The following is a 23,250-nucleotide window of genomic DNA, read 5'->3' on the forward strand; positions in this document are numbered from 1 at the left end:
TACTCAAACGCAACGTATGGTGCAGCACAGCATTTCAAGCACAATAACATAAACAAAATATTACATCAGAACTCATTTCAGCACACAAACACAACAGGGCATAGAGAGCATAGAGGGCAGATGTCCTACAGTTTTACTGGGCATTAATGTCTTTTAAAAACACATGCACACGCAAACACACAGGATAATGACAGAGCAAACAGGGCCATATTGAGATTAGAAGGAGATTCTCTGTGCCTAAACATTACAGAACATCAGATTAAAGACAGAGACAGAGAGCGAGAGAGAGAGATGGAGAGATAATGCATGGGCTTCCATGTGGAAAACATTGCACATTGACATGGGAGAGAATGCCCAGGGGCTCCACTGGGGGATATATATAGGGGCTCCACTAGGGGCTCTACCAGGGGCTCTACTAGGGGCTCCACTGGGGGATATATATAGGGGCTCCACTAGGGACTCTACCAGGGGCTCTACTAGGGGCTCCACTGGGGGATATATATAGGGGCTCCACTAGGGGCTCTACCAGGGGCTCTACTAGGGGCTCCACTGGGGGATATATATATAGGCTCCACAAGGGGCTCTACCAGGGGCTCTACTAGGGGCTCTACTAGGGGCTCCACTGGGGGATATATAGGGGCTCTACTAGGGGCTCTACCAGGGGCTCTACTAGGGGCTCTACTAGGGGCTCCACTGGGGGATATATATAGGGGCTCCACTAGGGGCTCTACCAGGGGCTCTACTAGGGGCTCTACTAGGGGCTCCACTGGGGGATATATATAGGGGCTCCACTAGGGGCTCTACCAGGGGCTCTACTAGGGGCTCTACTAGGGGCTCCACTAAGGGCTCTACTTGGCTCTACTAGGGGCTCTACTAGGGATTCTACTAGGGGCTCTACTAGAGGCTGTACTAGGGGCTGTACTAGGGGCTCTACTAGGGCTTCTACGAGGGGCTCTATTAGGGGCTCTACTAGGGGCTCTACTAGGGGCTCTACTAGGGGCTCTACTAGGGGCTCTACTAGGGGCTCTACTAGGGGTTCTACTAGGGGCTCTACTAGGGGCTCTACTAGGCTCTACTAGGGGCTCTACTAGGGGCTCTACTAGGGGCTCTACTAGGCTCCACTAGGGGCTCTACTAGGCTCTACTAGGGGCTCTTCTAGGCTCTACTAGGGGCTCTACTAGGCTCTACTAGGCTCTACTAGGCTCTACAAGGCTCTACTAGGGACTCCACTAGGGGCTCTTCTAGGCTCTACTAGGGGCTCTACTAGGCTCTACTAGGCTGTACTAGGCTTATTTGATTTCAGATCATTTATTTAACTGTGACTTCAATATCAATTCAAAGTAAAAAATATATAACAATTTCAAATTGACAATAACATCATCCTTACACCATTCAATATTGTTTTACCTCTGTGAATTTCTATCTCGGGGGCCATCACTGTGAGGTATTATTTGCTGATAAGTTTGTGTAAAAACAAAACCAACGAAACCATTGTATAGGCCCCCAACCTCTAGGAGGCATTCTGAGTTGACATAGATCCTATTCAAAATAAAGATACTAGAGGAATGCATTACACAAGTGAGGGGAATTTCATGATTCATCTGAGTGCACACACACACAAACACGTAGCCCTATTTATTGGAGCAGCACAACAGATCCACGCTGCGGCAGTAGGAGGCACGGAGAAAAGTTCAGGGACTGAATTTATTTCAACAGAATACAAACTGTAACCTTTACTGCCTCACTATATCCGCTCTGAATGTTTATGTGTGTATCTCTGATGAGGTCTGTGTGTGGGCCTTGGGAGGGGTGAGTGAGGTGTGTGGGCCTTGGGAGGGGTGAGTGAGGTGTGTGGGCCTTGGGAGGGGTGAGTGAGGTGTGTGGGCCTTGGGAGGGGTGAGTGAGATGTGTGGGCCTTGGGAGGGGTGAGTGAGGTGTGTGGGCCTTGGGAGGGGTGAGTGAGGTGTGTGGGCCTTGGGAGGGGTGAGTGAGGTGTGTGGGCCTTGGGAGGGGTGAGTGAGATGTGTGGGCCTTGGGAGGGGTGAGTGAGGTGTGTGGGCCTTGGGAGGGGTGAGTGAGGTGTGTGGGCTTTGGGAGGGGTGAGTGAGGTGTGTGGGCCTTGGGAGGGGTGAGTGAGGTTTGGGCCTTGGGAGGGGTGAGTGAGGTGTGTGGGCTTTGGGAGGGGTGAGTGAGGTGTGTGGGCCTTGGGAGGGGTGAGTGAGGTGTGGGCCTTGGGAGGGGTGAGTGAGGTGTGTGGGCTTTGGGAGGGGTGAGTGAGGTGTGTGGGCCTTGGGAGGGGTGAGTGAGGTGTGTGGGCCCTGGGAGGGGTGAGGGGTGTGGGCCTTGGGAGGGGTGAGTGAGGTGTGTGGGCTTTGGGAGGGGTGAGTGAGGTGTGTGGGCCTTGGGAGGGGTGAGTGAGGTGTGTGGGCTTTGGGAGGGGTGAGGGGTGTGGGCCTTGGGAGGGGTGAGGGGTGAGTGAGGTGTGTGGGCCTTGGGAGGGGTGAGGGGTGTGGGCCTTGGGAGGGGTGAGTGAGGGGTGTGGGCTTTGGGAGGGGTGAGTGAGGTGTGTGGGCCTTGGGAGGGGTGAGTGAGGGGTGTGGGCCTTGGGAGGGGTGAGGGGTGTGGGCCTTGGGAGGGGTGAGTGAGGTGTGTGGGCCTTGGGAGGGGTGAGGGGTGTGGGCCTTGGGAGGGGTGAGTGAGGTGTGTGGGCTTTGGGAGGGGTGAGTGAGGTGTGGGGGCCTTGGGAGGGGTGAGGTGTGTGGGCTTTGGGAGGGGTGAGTGAGGTGTGTGGGCCTTGGGAGGGGTGAGTGAGATGTGTGGGCTTTGGGAGGGGTGAGTGAGGTGTGGGGGCCTTGGGAGGGGTGAGATGTGTGGGCTTTGGGAGGGGTGAGTAAGGTGTGTGGGCCTTGGGAGGGGTGAGTGAGATGTGTGGGCTTTGGGAGGGGTGAGTGAGGTGTGTGGGCTTTGGGAGGGGTGAGTGAGGTGTGTGGGCTTTGGGAGGGGTGAGTGAGGTGTGTGGGCCTTGGGAGGGGTGAGGTGTGTGGGCCTTGGGAGGGGTGAGTGGGGTGTGTGGGCCTTGGGAGGGGTGAGTGAGGTGTGTGGGCCTTGGGAGGGGTGAGTGAGGTGTGTGGGCCTTGGGAGGGGTGAGTGAGATGTGTGGGCCTTGGGAGGGGTGAGTGAGGTTTGTGGGCCTTGGGAGGGGGGGAGTGAGGTGTGTGGGCCTTGGGAGGGGTGAGTGAGGTGTGTGGGCTTTGGGAGGGGTGAGTGAGGTGTGTGGGCCTTGGGAGGGGTGAGTGAGGTGTGTGGGCTTTGGGAGGGGTGAGTGAGATGTGTGGGCCTTGGGAGGGGAAGAGTGAGGTGTGTGGGCTTTGGGAGGGGTGAGTGAGGTGTGTGGGCTTTGGGAGGGGTGAGTGAGGTGTGTGGGCCTTGGGAGGGGTGAGTGAGGTGTGTGGGCCTTGGGAGGGGTGAGTGAGGTGTGTGGGCTTTGGGAGGGGTGAGTGAGGTGTGTGGGCCTTGGGAGGGGTGAGTGAGGTGTGTGGGCTTTGGGAGGGGTGAGTGAGGTGTGTGGGCTTTGGGAGGGGTGAGTGAGGTGTGTGGGCCTTGGGAGGGGTGAGTGAGGTGTGTGGGCCTTGGGAGGGGTGAGTGAGGTGTGTGGGCTTTGGGAGGGGTGAGTGAGGTGTGTGGGCTTTGGGAGGGGTGAGTGAGGTGTGTGGGCTTTGGGAGGGGTGAGTGAGGTGTGTGGGCTTTGGGTGGGGTGAGTGAGGTGTGTGGGCTTTGGGAGGGGTGAGTGAGGTGTGTGGGCTTTGGGAGGGGTGAGTGAGGTGTGTGGGCTTTGGGAGGGGTGAGTGAGGTGTGTGGGCTTTGGGAGGGGTGAGTGAGGTTTGTGGGCTTTGGGAGGGGTGAGTGAAGTCTGTGGGCTTTGGGAGGGGTGAGTGAGGTGTGTGGGCTTTGTGGGGGGGTGAGTGAGGTTTGTGGGCTTTGGGAGGGGTGAGTGAGGTGTGTGGGCTTTGGGAGGGGTGAGTGAGGTGTGTGGGCTTTGGGAGGGGTGAGTGAGTGAGATACAGTATGTGGGTGAGAATCTGACTGGAATGATCATTCTGATGATGATGGTGATCCTCCAGATCAGAATTGGCAACCGATTTATGCAAAACATATTCACTTTGTTTCTGTCTGTCTGTGTGTGTGTGGCACAGGAGGTTGGTGGCACCTTAATTGGGGAGGACGTGCTCGTGTTAATACATCAGACAGGTGGTTTCCATGAGTTTGATGCCATTCCATTGACTCCGTTCCAACCATTATAATGAGCCGTCCTCCCCTCAGCAGCCTCCACTGGTGTGTGACTGTGTGCGTGTGTACAGTACAGTATGTGTGTGTGTGTGTGTGTTGTGTTGCCTGTGTGTAAGTTCAAAACTCTATTAGGGCTTAACTAACTGTGTAGTTAGTGTTCGTTTACCTGATATTTCATAGGAAAATGCAACAACAGTACTTCCTTCAAATAATTCAACACTTCCAAGAATTCCATTACTACCTGGTACCAAAATAATACACAATGGTGCTTGCTGTAATAGAGGAAACACCAACATAAAGCATCTTAATAGGGCGTTGGACCTCCACGAGCCAGAACAGCTTCAATGCACCGTGGCATAGATTCTACAAGTGTCTGTAACTCTAGTGGAGGGATGCAACACCATTGTTCTACGAGAAATGACCATGATTTGGTGTTTTGTTGGAAAATGCTGTTTCAGGCATCGTTCCAGAATCTTCCATAAGTGTTTAAGTGGGTTGAGATCCATCAAGTACATAAACCCTGGATTGCTAATGCTATGTATTGGCCAATGAGAGGCTTTGAAGCCACTGGCCGCCATATTGGCACTCCTCAGAAAAGCAGTCCTGCAGAGGAATGAATGGAATTCTACAGTATTTAATTTAACTGTTACAAGGATGAAATACATGTATTTAAGTATTTTGTTGTTGTAGTGGGGTCAGTAACATTAGTACTTTCTAAAAATTAAACATTAATAAGGAAAATGTTTTTATATTTTATATAGTTTGTTGTGTATGTTTAGCTCACATAAAGGTATGCAGTAAGGTGTTTGTAATATAATAAACATGGCAAAAACAAATGTAGACATTTATTAATGCATTTACATACAGTACCAGTCAAAAGTTTGGACACACCTACTCATGCCAGGGTTTTTCTTTATTTTTACTATTTTCTACATTGTAGAATAATAGTGAAGACATCAAAACTATGAAATAATACATATGGAATCATGTAGTAACAAAAAAGTGTTAAAAAAATCAAAATATATTTTATATTTGAGATTTTTCAAAGTAGCCACCTTGCTTTGCTCACTCTTGGCATTCTCTCAACCAGCTTCATGAGGTAGTCAACTGGAATGCATTTCAATGATCAGGTATGCATTGTTAAATGTAATTATTGGAACATTTCTTTCCTTCTTAATGCATTTGAGCCAATCAGTTTTGTTGTGACAATGTAATGAACACGAGGGGAGACAGACAGCTGGTTTCAAATGCAGGGCGCAGCAGGTTTTTATTGCAAAGGACCACAGGACGAGGCAGGTAGCTGGGTCCAGGGGCAGGCAGAAGGTCATATACAGGGGATCCAAAAGGGCAACAGTACAGGCAGGGAAAAGGCTTGTAACGTAGTCTGGGAGATCAGGCAATAGGTTGATAACAGGAAATCCGATAGGCTAAAGCACATGCAGGCTAAAGTACAGGCAGGGTATAGGCAAAAGGCATCGTTAGTGAGGCAGGCAAAAACTATCATACACGGGAGGAGTAAATTACGGGAAAACCAGCGCTCTGAAAGACGTGTGTCACAAAACAAACAATACCTCACAATGATGGTGTGCAAAGAACTGAACTAAATAGTGAGTGATAATGACATACAGGTGTGTGAACAGGTCATTAGAATTCAGGTGATTGGGATCTGGAGAGTGAGCTGCGTTCAGGGGATCTAGAGGGTGTGAAGCAGACATTACAGACAAGGTAGGGGTGGTATAGAGAAGATAGCCCTATTTGGTAAAAGACCAAGTCCATATTATGGCAAGAACAGCTCAAATAAGCAAAGAGAAATGACAGTTCATCATAACTTTAAGACATGAAGGTCAGTCAATCCGGAGTGCAGTCACAAAAACCATCAAGCGCTATGATGAAACTGGCTCTCATGAGGACCGCCACAGGAAAGGAAGACCCATAATTACCTCTGCTGCAGAGGTTAAGTTCATTAGAGTTACCAGCCTCAGAAATTGCAGCCCAAATAAATGCTTCACAGAGTTCAAGTAACAGACACATTTCAACATTAACTGTTCAGAGGAGACTACGTGAATCAGGCTTTCATGGTCGAATTGCTGCAAAGAAACCACTACTAAAGGACACCAATAAGAAGGAGAGACTTGCTTGTGCCAAGAAACACGAGCAATGGACATTAGACCGGTGGAAATCTGTCCTTTGGTCGGATAAGTCCAAACTTGCGATTTTTGTTTCCAACCGCTGTGTCTTTGTGAGACTCAGAGTAGGTGAACGGATGATCTCCGCATGTATGATTCCCACCGTGAAGCATGGAGGAGGAGGTGTGATGGTGCTTTGCTGGTGACACTGTCAATCAGCATGGCTACCACAGCATTCTGCATCTTTATGCTATCCCATCTTGTTTGCGCTTAGTGGGACTATCATTTGTTTTTCAACAGGACAATGACCCAACACACCTCCAGGCTGTGTAAGGGCTATTTGACCAAGAAGGAGAGTGATGGAGTGCTGCATCAGATGACCTGTCCTCCATAATCACTTGACCTCAACCAAATTGAGATGGTTTGGGATGAGTTGGACCGCAGAGTGAAGGAAAAGCAGCCAACAAGCTGAAAAAAAATGTGGGAACTCCTTCAATACTGTTGAAAAAGCATTCCAGGTTGAGAGAATACCAAAAGTGTGGAAAGCTGTCATCAAGGAAAAGGGTGGCTACCTTGAAGAATCTAAAATCTAAAATATATTTTGATTTGTTTAACACTTTTTAGCTTACTATATGATTCCATATGTGTTATTTCATAGTTTTGATGTCTTCACTATTATTCTACAATGTAGAAAATAGTAAAAATAAAGAGAAACCCTTGAATGAGTAGGTGTGTCCAAACTTTTGACTGGTACTGTAGCTATGGTAGCCAAAATAATGGCCTTCCCAGCATTTTTATTCATGACCCTAAGCATGATGGGATGTGTGGAAGCACCTGCTTTCAATATACTTTGTATCACTCATTTACACAAGTGTTTCCATTATTTTGCCAGTTACCTATAGGCCTAGTTTTTTTTTCAATGATCTTATAGCCTAGTATTTATGTCAGATATCAGATAAACAGCAATTTCTGTTTTTAATTTTTTATAAATTTGCTAAAATTTCTAAAAAACAGTTTTCACTTTGTCATTATGGAGCAATTTATGTAGATTGAGGAGTACATTTTTTTATTTAATCAATTTTAGAAAAGGGCTGTAATGTAACAAAATATTGAAAAGGGGAAGGGGTCTGAATACTTTCCGAATGCACTGTACATCAGCGTAAAGGACTAAATGTATGTCGTGAGCCTTTGGAACTGAAAGATTTAATAGTACACACTCCTAGTGGCTTTTCATCCATTTCACTGTACAGGCTAACTCTATGGTTCAACTCCTCCAGGGCAAACAATATAACTCTCCCTCTCCCCCTCTCTCTTTCTCTCCCTCTCTCATGTAATGTACTGGACTCCCACTCTCCCCTGTCAGGCTGAGTACTGTCACACTCACAGCACTCATATTTAAAAGGAGAGGAGTGATCTAGGGAGGGGGATGGAGGAAGGGAGTAGCATAGCAGTAGTGCAGAAAACCACCTAAATGACCCAAAGCCCTGATGGGTGGCAGGCATCAATGGATGAGAGGGAGAGGAGGGAGAGACTGGATTTACCAGAAGGGGAAGATGGGCATCTCTAGAGATGGAGCAGGAATCTCTAGGGAGGGAGCAGCCTCATGGACGGACTGGCCATAGGGCTATTCTGGCAAATGCCAGATCAGCTGGTCCATTTGTAGCCAAGTGGTCCAGTCTAAATTAATATTAGAAATTATATTTTTTTTGTGTGCAGAATGACAGTTTTTCAGCTAAGAATGGGGGCTTCGAGGGGAGAAAAATGCTTTTCTAAATTTTTTATGCCGGGCCGATTTCTGGTCCTAGTCCATTCCAGAACAGCAGAGACACCCACCAAAATAACCCTGTATGGCTGACTGGTATCAATGGAGAAGAAAGAGTGTGGATACTAGAAGAAGGAGAGGAGGAAGAGACTGGATTTACCCAGAACAAAGATCTCTACGAAGGGCGATGGAGAGATGAAGGGAGGAGAGGGAGGAGAAGAAGGAGAGGGAGAGTGTCTAATAGAAGAGGAGAAAGAGATGGTAGGAAGAGAGGGATGAGAGGTAGGGTAGTGAGGGGACAGCTCAGCCTTGATGGCTGGACTCATTGGAGAAGTAGAGCGGGAGGATGGAACGTGTGGGTCTACTCTCTACAGGGGGTGAATTGCTTTAGAGAGTAAAATAGGTTTGTTGTCCCATTGCATATGGTGATGTCATTATCATTGAGTAAAGGGCTGCTGTTAGAGCTGATCACACCCTTCACCTGGAAGAAGGCTAATACAGGAGGTGTATATTCATGAGTGAGGAGTGTGTGTGTGAGAAAAAGAGAGAGAGAGAAAAAGAGAAAGGGTCAGAGAGGGAGGAAAAGGTGATGCTAAGAGTATGGTGCCTTTTCTCCCCTTCTCTTCTCCTCTTCTCTCCTTCCCTCCTTTCATTCTCCCTCTCTTTTAGCCCTACTCCCTCCCTCATCTCTCTCTGTCAGGTTGCCTGTATCTCTCTCTCTCTCTCTTTCTCTCTCTCTCTAAATGGATTCTCTAAATGGCTGCTGTGTGTCACTGATTTAAAAAGCTAGTCACATCCCTCTCCCTCGCTTTTACACCCTCTTATTCTCTCTCTCTCTCTCCTGGTTTTCCTCCTCCCTTTCTCTTTTCATCCATCTCTCTCCCTCCATCCCTGTCTGTATGAATGGACACCCTTGGCTGACCTCTCCGGTCATGGCCTCGTGGCCTCTGCAGTCAGTCAGGCCTCACTGTGTGTGTGTGTGTGTGTGTGTGTGTGTGTGTGTGTGTGTGTGTGTGTGTGTGTGTGTGTGTGTGTGTGTGTGTGTGTGTGTGTGTGTGTGTGTGTGTGTGTGTGTAATGTCATACAGTCAGGTCAGAGCAGTCAGTGAAACACAGTGAGCAATGTGAACTGTTAAATTCTGTATTACATCACCAGATATTGTGTAGTTATGACAGTCGTACGTGGAGTGGTAGGGTGGTTATACAGCACACTCAGTCAGTGAGATGTTCAATCTGCATAGCAAACCCTGCTCTGTGGTATTACACTCCCCATCACATTTACCATCCACTTCTATTTACTATAAAACACGGCTGTGTTCCTGTAAACACACACACACACACACACACACACACACACACACACACACACACACACACACACACACACACACACACACACACACACACACACACACACACACACACACAGACACACACACACACACACACACACAGACACAGACACACACACACACACACACACACACACTCCCGTCAGTGGACGTGCTTCAGTGAGTTTAAACCTTGCTCAGGCTGACAGTCATTTCTGCCTCCAAATTACATTCCAATGGGTTCATAAATCTGCCCCCTGCCTCCCTCCCCGCTCTAGCATTCCCTCACTCTCTCCGTCTACTCTATCTCTCTCATTCCCCCATCACCCACTCTTCCTCAGTCTTTATAACTCTCCCTCAGTAAATGGGAAATAGGAGGGAAGTGTGTGTGTGTGTGTGTGTGTGTGTGTGTGTGTGTGTGTGTGTGTGTGTGTGTGTGTGTGTGTGTGTGTGTGTGTGTGTGTGTGTGGTGGTGGGGGGGTTACGTGAGTTGTTGATTAAACAGCTTCAACACACACACACTAGTAGAGAAGAGACTTTAACACACAGACAAACAATCAAAAAAAAAATTCACCATAGCACATGCACATCATTTGCATTCTTCTACACACCACACACACTGGTTATAATGAATGTTTGTTGCACAGCACACATTGGCGCTCTAATCAAACCTATTGAGAATGTTTTTCTACTCATTGGTGGTAGATAGAAGTGTTCTCTGGAGAATCCTCAATATTGGGCCCAATATTACCAGAACACACACTAGAGTACCATATATATCTTATCGTGCTCCTCTGTGAGTGTTCCGGTAATATAGTGGACCATAAAATATTACAAAAACACACCCAGTCCATCTGTGTTACTGCTTCAGAAGTCCCAGTCCATCAGTGTTAATAATGTAGAAGACCCAGTCCATCTGTGTTACTGCTGTAGAAGACCCAGTCCATCAGTGTTAATGCTGTAGAAGATCCAGTCCATCTGTGTTAATGCTGTAGAAGATCCAGTCCATCTGTGTTACTGCTGTAGAAGACCCAGTCCATCTGCGTTACTGCTGTAGAAGATCCAGTCCATCTGTGTTACTGCTGTAGAAGACCCAGTCCATCTGTGTTACTGCTGTAGAAGACCCAGTCTATCTGTGTTACTGCTGTAGAAGACCCAGTCTATCTGTGTTACCACTGTAGAAGACCCAGTCCATCTGTGTTACCGCTGTAGAAGACCCAGTCCATCTGTGTTACCGCTGTAGAAGACCCAGTCTATCTGTGTTACTGCTGTAGAAGACCCAGTCCATCTGTGTTACTGCTGTAGAAGACCCAGTCCATCTGTGTTACTGCTGTAGAAGACCCAGTCTATCTGTGTTATTGCTGTAGAAGACCCAGTCTATCTGTGTTACTGCTGTAGAAGACCCAGTCATCTCCAGTAGTGCAGTGTAACTGCTGTTCTAAGTGTTATTGTGGTCAGAACATTAGAGCTGTCAGCCAATGAGACACAGAGGAACCATTCTATTTTATATTCTATTCTATTCCACAGCTACCACTACAGTGTTAGCTAGCCAGGGCTGAAAATAGGCTGTGTCAGCATGGGGAGTGAGGAGCACAGAAACACAACCACCTCACCTCACCTCACCACACTACAGTACACTACAGTACACTACACTACAGTACACTACACTACAGTACATTACACCTCACCACATTAGAGTACACTACATGACAGTACACTACACTACAGTAAACTACACTACAGTACGCTACACACACAGACTACCTCACCACACATACACAATATATCTACACTTGTACACACAGGGTCTGGACTCTGCAACATTCCCTTTCTAGACCTTTCAGTCTAGTGTGTTTCAATTCTGGTCCTTGGGGTGTGCAGGATTTTGTTCCAGACCATTACTAACATAACTGATTCAACAAATTTAAGTCTTGATGTGTAGTTGAATAACTCTATTGGATGTGTTAGTACTGAGTTGGTATGAAAGCCTGCAGTCCCTGTGGGTCCTCATTTCTAGGACTGAAGAACAGTGCTTTACTCCTAGACTCTTAACCTTGCCAAACATAACTGTCAAGTTACTGAAGCAGGAGTGTCTGTCCTTTGAAGATTAACTTGAGCATGGTTAGACTTGAGCATAATTATTAAGCAAACACATTATAATGGTTCTTCTGGAACCTTCTCTGCTGTTATACAGTTGACTCATAGATAAAGTAGTGAATGGTTGTGTCCCAAATGGCACCCTATTCCCTACATACTGTAGGGCACTACTTTTGACCAGAGCTTTGGGGTGCCATTTGGGGCACAACCTATGTGTGTGTGAGTCCTAGCTAACTGCCCTCTCTATTCTCCCCACAGGGGGGCACTGCGTCAGACTAGTCAGGCTATGTCGCTGGGGCAAGTACCACTGAGACAGAGGGAGGACATCGCTCCTTCCACCAACAAGCTGAAGAACTGAGGCTGACAAACCCACAGACAACACACACACATTCTCACACGACACACACACACGTAAAAATTATCTCACACACATGTGGCCCGCAGCAGAAATTGAGCAGTTCACACTGGCCAATTATCAAGCAATATCAACTTTAGACACTAATCCCCGAAGATTTGAGGAGAGAAAAAGTGTCTGGGTGGATAGCAAGCAGTGTCACTAGAGGCTTTAAGAGATGATTAATTCTAATCCTCAAAGTGAAGGATAACAAGTGACCCAGACTCCTGTGACCTCCCATCCCACCACCACCTCCTCCTTGTCCTCCTCCTCCTCCACCACCTCCTCCACCTTCTTCACCTTCTCTAACCTCCTCTAATCTCTGAGGTGCGTAACATTCTCTATTCCCCCCAGCTGGTTCAATCTATACAGACACAGACTGACTAGATGACCATCTGGACCTATGTAAATCAACATGAAGAGAACATAAACCCACCAGCAGAGAGGACTTGAAGACTGCCTCTCCTGGTTACTGACTGAGTTGCCAGATGCTACTCTGGATGGGGCTGGAGGCTGTAAGGCTAGCTAGGCCATGCTGCTCCCTGTGCCTTCCTCCTCTCCCATGCTGTTTCCCTGGAAACCTATAGGCTGCAAACATCATCATCGTCAATTTCATCACTCACCAATGCCACAGGAAGTACGGTGGCTCGGAGGGAACTGACTGAACCTCTGAACTACTACGGACAGAGTGGACCGGAACTGTCATCACACACACACGTACGCGCGCACACACACACACACTGACTTGTCACACACACACGAACAGCCCCTTCAGCTGTGGAACAGACAGAAGAAGACAGAAGGTAAAGAGAGACTCAGCACTGAGAGGGTAAGTTAAACAGGTTTCTCAAACATCTTCTTTAGAGATTTGAGGTTCAACATGTTGCTCTGAAATGTCTGAAACATAACCTGCCATATCATTTCTCTATATTCTACTGAGAAATACAGATCGTTTGTGTCATTTCAAAAAATGTTTTGAAATGCTTAGAGCGATGCCTTAGAGGAAACAGCAGTGAGTGAGGTAGTAAGAATAAGATCCAAATTAAACGACAGAAATGAAAACAAACTCACTAGTGAGGAGAGGAGAGGGCGATTGGAGGAGGAGAGAGCTGGGATCTGATTGATCCAATCTGATTGATCCAATCTGAGTGTGAAGGAATGGAGTGAGTGAGTGGATAAACAAAAAGCTGAGGAGCTGAACAGATAAAATACATTATCCAAGGAGAGAGGCAGAGATGGAGAGAGAGGGGGTGGAGAGAGTGAGGAAGAGTTGGTATGAGAGATGGAGTGAAGGTAGAGAGATGAGCTCAGGAAGAGAGACGCTCAGATAGAGAGATGAGCTCAGGAAGAGAGACGCTCAGATAGAGAGATGAGCTCAGGAAGAGAGACGCTCAGATAGAGAGATGAGCTCAGGGAGAGAGACGCTCAGATAGAGAGATGAGCTCAGGGAGAGAGACGCTCAGATAGAGAGATGAGCTCAGGGAGAGAGACGCTCAGATAGAGAGATGAGCTCAGGAAGAGAGACGCTCAGATAGAGAGATGAGCTCAGGAAGAGAGACGCTCAGATAGAGAGATGAGCTCAGGAAGAGAGACGCTCAGATAGAGAGATGAGCTCAGGAAGAGAGACGCTCAGATAGAGAGATGAGCTCAGGAAGAGAGACGCTCAGATAGAGAGATGAGCTCAGGAAGAGAGACGCTCAGATAGAGAGATGAGCTCAGGAAGAGAGACGCTCAGATAGAGAGATGAGCTCAGGAAGAGAGACGCTCAGATAGAGAGATGAGCTCAGGAAGAGAGACGCTCAGATAGAGAGATGAGCTCAGGAAGAGAGACGCTCAGATAGAGAGATGAGCTCAGGAAGAGAGACGCTCAGATAGAGAGATGAGCTCAGGAAGAGAGACGCTCAGATAGAGAGATGAGCTCAGGAAGAGAGACGCTCAGATAGAGAGATGAGCTCAGGAAGAGAGACGCTCAGATAGAGAGATGAGCTCAGGAAGAGAGACGCTCAGATAGAGAGATGAGCTCAGGAAGAGAGACGCTCAGATAGAGAGAAGGAAGAATGAAAAATGTAAAATCCTTGAGAGGAAATGTGTAAAGGCGAGTCTGGCGCTGAGACACACACCTTATCCCAAAGGTATGATTATGAAAGGAAGCAGGCAGGCATGCTATTTGATATTCATAGTGGGGACTCGCCCCAAAAAATATCCTCCACCTTGACACTCTCCCTTATGTTCCTCTCTCTCACTCGCTCACTCTTTCTATCTGTCCCTGTTGGGTGAACGCTGGCATAGGCAGTCCTTAGAAGTCAGCTGTTTTGGGCTAAAAATAGATCCACAAACATCTAGATCTAGTCTTTATTCAGGATAGAACTTAATCCATCATTATCATAATCCAGCCAAAACTCCTCAAGGCCCTGAGACGGGACGTCCATATGAAGACATCACCAGATACACAGCAGTGGTACATCATTATTAATGATGGTCCTTTTAAAACCAAGTGACTCAATGCTGACTCTTTATCTCACAACCCATTGCCAGAGTCAGCCTCCTGTCCTTCTCTCTGTCTGTCCATCTCTCCTTTTCTCCTTCTGCCTCTTTCTCTCCCTTGCTCTCCCCCTCCCTCTCATTGTTGCCATCTCTTGTTTGCTTTGCATGTATTTTGACTGGAGCCGAGGGGCAATTTTGCATGTTGTCCTGAGAGTGAGAACACACACACACACACACACACACACACACACACACACACACACACACACACACACACACACAAACACACACACACACACACACACAATTGAACAAAAGGAAAATCTTGCCTGCAGAGCATTTGTTTGTCAAATGTACTGTCAAATCATGTCAAGCATTTCAGAGGATGGGAGAACACATGTCCAAGTCTGAAACCCCTAGAATATACTGCACTGTATACAATAATGTATAATCAAATTTCTTGGTGTTCTATAAATAGTATACTTTGAAACTCCACTGACATTCCTTGTTGTTTATCTGAATTGTAAATTGATGGCGCTCTCAAAGATTCAACACCAAAAGATAAGCAGAGAAATGTAAACCGAGGAATGTATAAATTTAAAAAAGAAACAACAAAACAACTGGATATGTAAAACACGAACTTCAATATTTATTGGGAATTCCGAAGATCTTCACTGAATAATTTATACCACATTTGGAGAACAATAACCGCAGACACACAAACACACACTGAGAGACAGCATGCATAATACAGTACATCTCAGTTTGTGGTGAGTGAATGTTTGTGGTTTTTCCAAATCCCAAGTCACAGTTACGTTGCCTCTCAGACTTCAATAACGAACTACAGACTGTATGTGAATCAATTGTGGATTTATTCAAATTTATCCAAGGGGGGATCATTTCTGACTGGGGTTACCAACAGTGCATTTACAGAAATCTGAAATCTGACATATGGATTTTTTTTCAGAAGGACATACTATGGATCATTTAGATATTTGACTTGGAATTTTAGGACCCCTTAAGGTATCAAAAAATATATGCAAAAATAATTGTATAAAATATTGAGTTTGGCCTTTACTACTGTAGCCAAGAGAAACGTATTGAATAACAACACATTCATAAATGGCAAAAAGTGCTTGTCATATATATAGGAAATATAAGAAAGCTCAGGATTTTTTTTTACACATATTTAGACCCTTTTTGGGTAGGTACAAAATGACCGGTACCAGACAAGTTCCGTGACACTTGTGGAGATAGAGTGGTCATAATAGTTTGTCAAACCGTTCAGACCGATCGGGAAGTCTCATGGTCTGACAAACACTGCTCGAGCTCAGCCACCTTTCACCGCAGATGCGGAAGTGCGATATCGGCGGATGCGGTAGATTGAGACACATGCAATGCAAAAAAACAGATATCTCTTTCTTAAACTGACGGATTTTGATGGGAATTGTATTATGTTACTTAGATTGACACACCGGTGTGTCAATGGACTCTAGGGGGTAAAAAAATCGAAAATCCTTTCACTCATTTTCTCTCTCCAGTTCTTCTTGTTAAACTTTCTCCAATCTCTTTGTGTTCCTCTCGCACTCTTCACTTCCCCACAATGTCTGTCCCTCGCCCACTTTCCCTCTCCAATTGTCCTTTCTCTTCTGTTTGGTAGGAGTGACCCATATTCAGGGCCGGCTTATGGGCGGGCCAGGCCTCCTACCCCACCTCCTTGCCCGTCCAAATAAAATATTGAAATATTGAAATATTATTTATTTGACCGAGACGCCCGCAGATCTCATAGAGCGAAACATCTCCCCTCTGTCTCAGTATGTGTAGACCATGTATCTGATGTATGTCATGTCATACTATTTCTGTCCAGAAAGCATCAGATACATGGGCTACATGTAGAGGTGCGCGGTTTCGCTCGCCCGGATGCTTTCTCCGGTGATATACAGTAGTTTAAGCAGAGGGGAAGAGGCGGCGCGAGAGGGCTCACTCTCGCCAAAAGCTGTCCAGCATAAACCCAATGCGTTTCTATGGGAATAATATGCAGCCATAAGCTTGTTGCCTGCCTTCCCGTCTTTGCGACAAAGACTCCAATTGTTAGGGCGGAGACATGAGCATCTCGTCATTATACAGATATTTGGTTTCAGCCTCTTGCGAATTGGATAGGAAAGTTGGCAGGTATACAGTACACTGTTAGGATGCCGGATTACCCTAAAGTAAATTGATGTTTCGCCAAAATTATATAATTACTCCTTTCTAAATGAAATCATTGAAAATACTCCACCAGGGAGCACGACTTAGCCACAGAGGATCATTAGCTTCTATAAAAAAAATAGCTGTGGATTGTTTCAAATCAGACGTGTGGGAAGCCTGTCATTTGGGTCTGCGCGTGGCTGATTGAGTTGCTGCTGTCAGTGAAAAGCATCTAAAATATGTGTGAAAATGTGTCTTGAGTATAATTTAAAATGTTACATCAAGAAGAAGGGGAGGGGGTGTGGCGAAGATATGGTGCGTTTCCAGAATGTATGTAGGAAAGGGCCCATTTGGCAATGTCTTATTTCTGATTGTCTTAACTCACCACGTGCACCACTCATTTTTTCATCGCCTCACACAAGTCAACAAAGTCAGTTTTTTTAACATCCATTGAAAAACCTTTCCAACACTCTCGACCTCAATAATCACCAATCCTCAGAGTGAAAGAGAAAAATCATATACCCAGTGGAAACGTCATTAAAAAAACAGCTCACTGGCGCAGGAAACTTTGAGGGCCCGGAATAGGCTAGTTGATACAATGTTGCAAGTTCGTTAGCAACAGCTTAGGGCCGAACCCTGTGATGATTTTATACGATGTTGAACTTCCCTGGAAATAGCTCAAGTCAAGAAAGACAGAAAGGAGCAGGCGGAGAAGAGAGATGAATATGATTGAAAGCATCAACATTTTTATTAGCATATTTTTTACTGTTTTTATTTGTCGGCTTTAGGTCTGTGGATTTGGAAAGTATTCAGACGCCTTGACTTTTTACACATTTTGTTACGTTGAAGCAGTATTCTAAAATTGATTAAATACATGTTTTCCCTTATCAATCTACACACAATACCCCATAATGACAAAGCAAAGACAGTTTTCAGAAATCTTTGCAAATGTATTAAAAATAAAAAAACAGACTCTCAGACCATGGGAAACCAGATATTCTGGTCTGATAAAACCAAGATTTAACTATTTGACCTGAATGCTAAGCGTCACATCTGGAGGAAACCTGGCACCATCACTACGGTGAAGCATGGTGGTGGCAGCGCCATGCTGTGGGGATCTTTTTCAGCGGCAGGGACTGGGAGACTAACCAGGATCGAGGGAAAGATGAATGGTGCAAAGTACAGAGAGACCCTTGATGAAAACCTGCTCCAGAGCACTCAGAACCTCAGACTAGGGCGAAGGTTCACCTTCCAACAGGACAACGACCCTAAGCACACAGAAAATCAAAAGAAATCAGCCAAGACCTCAGAAAAAAATGGTAGACCTCCACAAGTCTGGTTCATCCGTGGGAGCTATTTCCAAATGCCTGAAGGTACTACGTTCATCTGTACAAACAATAGTAAGCAAGTATAAACACCATGGGACCACGCAGCCGTCATACCGCTCAGGAAGGAGATGCCTTCCTTCCTCCTTCCTAGAGATGAACGTAATTTGGTGCGAAAAGTGCAAATCAATCCCAGAACAACAGCAAAGGACCTTGTGAAGATGCCGGAGGAAACAGGTACAAAAGTATCTATATCCACAGTAAAACAAGTCCTATATGGACATAACCTGAATGGTCGCTCAGCAAGGAAGAAGCCACTGCTCCAAAACCCCCATAAAAAGACAGACTACGGTTTGCAACTGCACATGGTGACAAAGATCGTACTTTTTGGAGCAATGTCCTCTGGTCTGATGAAACAAAAATGGAACTGTTTGGCCATAATGACCATCGTTATGTTTGGAGGAAAAAGGGGGAGGCTTGCAAGCCAAAGAATACCATCCCAACCGTGAAGCACAGGGGTGGCAGCATCATGTTGTGGGGGTGCTTTGCTGCAGGAGGGACTGGTGCACTTCACAAAATAGATGGCATCATGAGGAAGGAACATTATGTGTATATATTGAAGCAACATCTCAAGACATCAGTCAGGAAGTTAAAGCTTGGTCGCAAATGGGTCTTCCAAATGGACAATGACCCAAAGCATATTTCCAAAGTTGTGGCAAAATGGCTTAAGGACAACAAGGTATTGGAGTGGCCATCACAAAACCCTGACCTCAATCCTATAGAAAATTTGTGGACAGAACTAAAAAAGCGTGTGCGTGCAAGGAGGCCTACAAACCTGACTCAGTTACACCAGCTCTGTCAGGAGGAATGGGCAAATATTCACCCAACTTATTGTGGGAAGCTTGTGGAAGGCTACCCAAAATGTTTGACCCAAGTTAAACAATTTAAAGGCAATGCTACCAAATATTAATTGAGTGTATGTAAACTTCTGACCCACTGGGAATGTGATGAAATAAATAAAAGCTGAAATATATTATTCATATATCTCTCTGCTATTATTCTGACATTTCACATTCTTAAAATAAAAGAGGTGATCCTAACTGACCTAAGACAGGAAATTTTTACAAGGATTAAATGTCAGGAATTGTGAAAAACGGAGTTTAAATGTATTTGACTAAGGTGTATGTAAACTTCCGACTTCAACTGTATGTGATATACATTCTTTCATTTTATTTTTTAAAATGTTTAGCAAACCTTTTTTTTAAATGTTTTTGCTTTGTTATTATCGGGTATTGTGCGTACATTGATGAGGGGAAAAAAACATTTAAACTATTTTAGATAAGGCTCTAATGTAACGAAAGGGGTCTGAATACTTTCCGAATGTACTGTATTTCACTTAGTTGATTTTGGAAGTTATAGGTCTACTGCTGCATTGGCCTATAGGCTATCTCTGAGTTCTATGCTCTCCAATAGACCACAGTGTATCAATGTGTCCATATGGCAGGGGCTAGTGCTCTCGCCATAGTCAGATTTGTATAATTTTACTTCAGATTTTTACGATTAACCACGTGATATCAATTTTGAGACACAAAACACTTTATTATTGAAATGAAACTGTTCCATGGAAATGTGCATATATAAATATTCATAACTGGCATGCAGATCGGTAGAAATGCTAGGATAAATTGTAAACTTCCCCAAACTTGAAACTCATGAGCTGCCTATGGTCTTTACTATTACACCAATTTAAAAAATGCATGTAAGTGTACAGATAGGAGGTCCAAAAATTGGCCCGCCTCTGTAAATCAAATGCCCGTCCAACAGATTCGTTTTGGCACCGGGTCTGCCCATATTATCCTGACAGCTTCTGGTTGGTAGGAGTGACCCATATTATCCTGACAGCTTCACTTAAGTTGGGCCAGCGACTATTCATACACTATCACAAGCACTTTCTTTGTTCAAAAACTTGTCCAAAAAACATCACATCAGTAAAACTTGAAGAAGAAAACACATTTACAGAACACAAGAATTTGAAGGACATTGTTACAGAAATTACCTGTAACTCTCATTCTTTATCTTTCCTGAAGTTCAAGGACTTTCGAAACTCATGAACTCTCTCTCTGTCTCTTTCTCTCCCTCTCTCTCTCTCTCTCTCTCTCACACAGAGGCCGGGACTATGGCTGCCGAGAGTCTGGCAGAGCTCCGTGATTGGCTCTTCCTGCTCCTCCTGTGCCTGACTCTACTGGCCGAGATGCTGGAGTTGGCGGCGGCAGCAGTTGCCATGGAGGAGGGCGAGGAAGACTTCCTGTGCCCGTCGGTGTGCCGGTGTGACGAAGGCTTCGTCTACTGTAACGACCGGGGCCTGAGCATGATCCCTCCTCTACCGTTAACGGCTACCGTTCTCTACCTACAGAGCAACCAGTTGGCCAACTCCGGCCTGCCACCATCGTTAGAGCGCAGCAGTAGCATCCGTGTGGTCTACCTTTACGCCAACCAACTAGACGAGTTTCCTATACACCTGCCGCCGTCGCTACGGGAACTACACCTACAGGACAACAACATTCGGACGTTGCCGCGCATGACATTGGCCAGGTTACCATTGCTAGAGAGGCTACACCTAGACGACAACTCCATCTCCACGGTGAGCATCCAGGAGCGGGCCTTCTCCGGTACGCCGCGGCTGAGGTTACTCTTCCTCTCCCGGAACCACCTGTCCAGCATCCCAGCCGGCCTCCCGGCTTCTTTAGAGGAGCTGAGGTTAGACGACAACCGCATTAACACCATCCCCACCCACGCCTTCCGGGGCCTGGCCTCACTGAGACGCCTGGTCCTGGACGGGAATCTCCTGGCCAACACCCGCATCGCCGACGACACCTTCTCCCGCCTGGCCAACCTCACGGAGCTGTCGCTGGTCCGCAACGCCCTGCAGGCCCCGCCCATCAACCTTCCCAGCACACACTTGCTAAGGCTGCACCTGCAGGACAACGGGCTGATCCACATGCCCCGGGGGACCCTGGACGGGATGAGGAGGCTGCAGAGGCTGGACCTGTCAGGTAACCAGCCGGGGGTGGAATTTGGAGGGGTGGGGGGTAGTAGGGGGAAACGCAATGGAACAGAGTTCCCAAAGCGAAATATTTTCCATAGCTAAAATCCTAAGATTTTACATTGCTGAGTTTCCGCAGTGTAGACTAAAAGGCAGCTTGTATATTGCAGAGTAACTGTAGTGAACTACTCCATTTCCATCCCTGCAGGGAACAACCTGACCACTCTGCCTCGGGGGCTGCTGAGGGACACAGACGGCCTAGAGCTGTTGCTGCTCCGGGGGAACCCCTGGTACTGTGGCTGCAACCTGCTCTGGCTCCACGCCTGGCTGTATGGCCGCGGGGCAGCGGTGACGGTACGGGGCCTGACCTGCCACGGGCCGGAGGTGGTTCGAGGCCAGGCCCTCAGGGACCTCTCTGGGCTCATGGACCAGTGTGAAGGCCCACCAGGAGGGGTGAACACTGTCTCTAGTACTACCACCACCTCCCCCCCCAGCCAGGGCTCCATGTTTACCCTCCGGGCCATGCGGCCAGGCCTGGTGATGCCGTTACCACCGGGAGGAGGAGAGGCGGGGGGGCACCCCTCACATGATGCTCTAGAACTCACGGTGAAGCCCCTGTCTGCGGACAGTGTGCAGGTGACGTGGCTGTGCCCACGACCAGCGCCCTCCTTCCGGCTATCGTGGCTGAGGCTGGGCAGCAGCGCCGCTCTGGGTTCCATCACAGAGACGCTGGTCCCCGGGGAGAGACAGCAGTACCTACTGACCCAGCTCACGCCACGATCACACTACCTCGTCTGCCTGCTCCCCCTGCGCACCACCTCCTCCCACTCTGGAGGGGCACAGAGAGGACAGCAGCAGGAGAAGGACACAATTCACCAGACCCCCGTCTGTGCTCAGATAGAGACGGGGGAGGCTCTGCGCCCCGAGGGGGGAGACGGGGGTGAAGACTCAGACACAGAGATGGCAGCCCTCCCCCTGGCCGAGATCATCGGCGGAGCCACGGCCCTGGTCTCCCTCATGCTCATCTTCGGCATCTTCTGCTGGTACGGTCAGCGCGCCGGGTATGTCTCCGGGGAAACAGACTCCTATGGGGTCCGAGGACAGCGCGGGGTTGGAATGGGGAAGCCATACGATGACTACGTGGAGTCGGGCACTAAGAAGGACACCTCCATCCTGGAGATCAGGAGCCCCGGCTTGGCCATGACGCCCATGACGACCCATCAGCCACTGCAACCCAAAGGAGGGGAAGATGTGACCTACGTGCACACCATCTTCCCCTCATCGCACGGTAACGGCACCTACCGGAGCAACCAGAGTCACAACGGCATAATCACCCAACTGGGTCACACGGCGGGCTACGGGACCAACCGGGGTTACCGGGAGCAAGGGATGATCCCGGATATAGACTACACCTACACGTGATGACATCATCAAAGACACACTTCTCCCACCACCACCGGTTGGACGCTGTTCTAAGGATACGGTTCTAGCAGGCGGTTGGTTGGTTGGTTGGTTGGTCTTCTTGGTTCCAAAGTATCCTCTGTGCCTCCTCAGTTCTGCTCTGAATCTTATTGGTCTGTTACTTAGCTGACTGGCTTGGGCTGCTGTGTCCCCAAAGGGCAACCACACATACATGTTAGCTAGGTGACAGAAGTGCCAGTCAAGTCGTACCATGCTGGGTATTGACCTACGATAATGTTTCAGTGCTTCTCATGTTTAAACGTTTTGAGGTCTTTACAGCTACTGCACTCTTCCTTCTATTCCATTAAACACTGTTAGTAGTTTGAGGTGGATGTTTAGGACTAGGCAGACCATATAGGCAAATATATACCAGAAAGAAGCACTTGTGTAGATGGCTATACTACTAAATACTTCTGTTTACGCTGTATAGACACACAATAGAGAGAGAGAGAAATAGAGAAAGACATAGAGAGAGAGATAGAAATAGAGAGAGAAATACACAGAGAGAGAGAGAGAGAGAGAGAGAGAGAGAGGGAGAGAAATAGAGAAAGAAAGAGAGGGAGATAGAGAGAGAGAGAAATACAGAGAGAGAGAAATAGAGAGAGGGAGATAAATAGAGAAAGAAAGAGAGGGAGATAGATAGATAGATAGATAGAGAAATAGAGAGAGAGGGTAATAGAAAAATAAAGAGAGAGAGAGAGAGAGAGGGAAGAGAAAGAGAGAGAAAAAGAGAGCGGGAGAGAGAAGAAAATGT

General features: G+C 47.1%; 1 protein-coding gene across 2 annotated transcripts in view; it reads left to right on the forward strand.

Annotated features, from left to right (window-relative positions):
* LOC115205589 (leucine-rich repeat transmembrane protein FLRT1) overlaps nt 1-22,940 on the forward strand; it is a 26,538-nt gene extending 3,598 nt beyond the window's left edge. For both annotated transcript variants that reach the window (XM_029771730.1, XM_029771731.1), the window contains exons 2-4: nt 11,861-12,825; nt 20,158-21,045; nt 21,244-22,940. In XM_029771730.1, coding sequence (XP_029627590.1) covers nt 20,169-21,045; nt 21,244-22,457 — 2,091 coding nt within the window. In that variant the 5' untranslated portion in view covers nt 11,861-12,825; nt 20,158-20,168 and the 3' untranslated portion in view covers nt 22,458-22,940. The remainder of the gene's footprint in view (nt 1-11,860; nt 12,826-20,157; nt 21,046-21,243) is intronic.
* Nucleotides 22,941-23,250: the final 310 nt, after the last annotated feature.

Source organism: Salmo trutta, chromosome 13, assembly GCF_901001165.1.
Source record: "Salmo trutta chromosome 13, fSalTru1.1, whole genome shotgun sequence".
Classification (NCBI taxonomy): Eukaryota; Metazoa; Chordata; class Actinopteri; order Salmoniformes; family Salmonidae; genus Salmo; species Salmo trutta.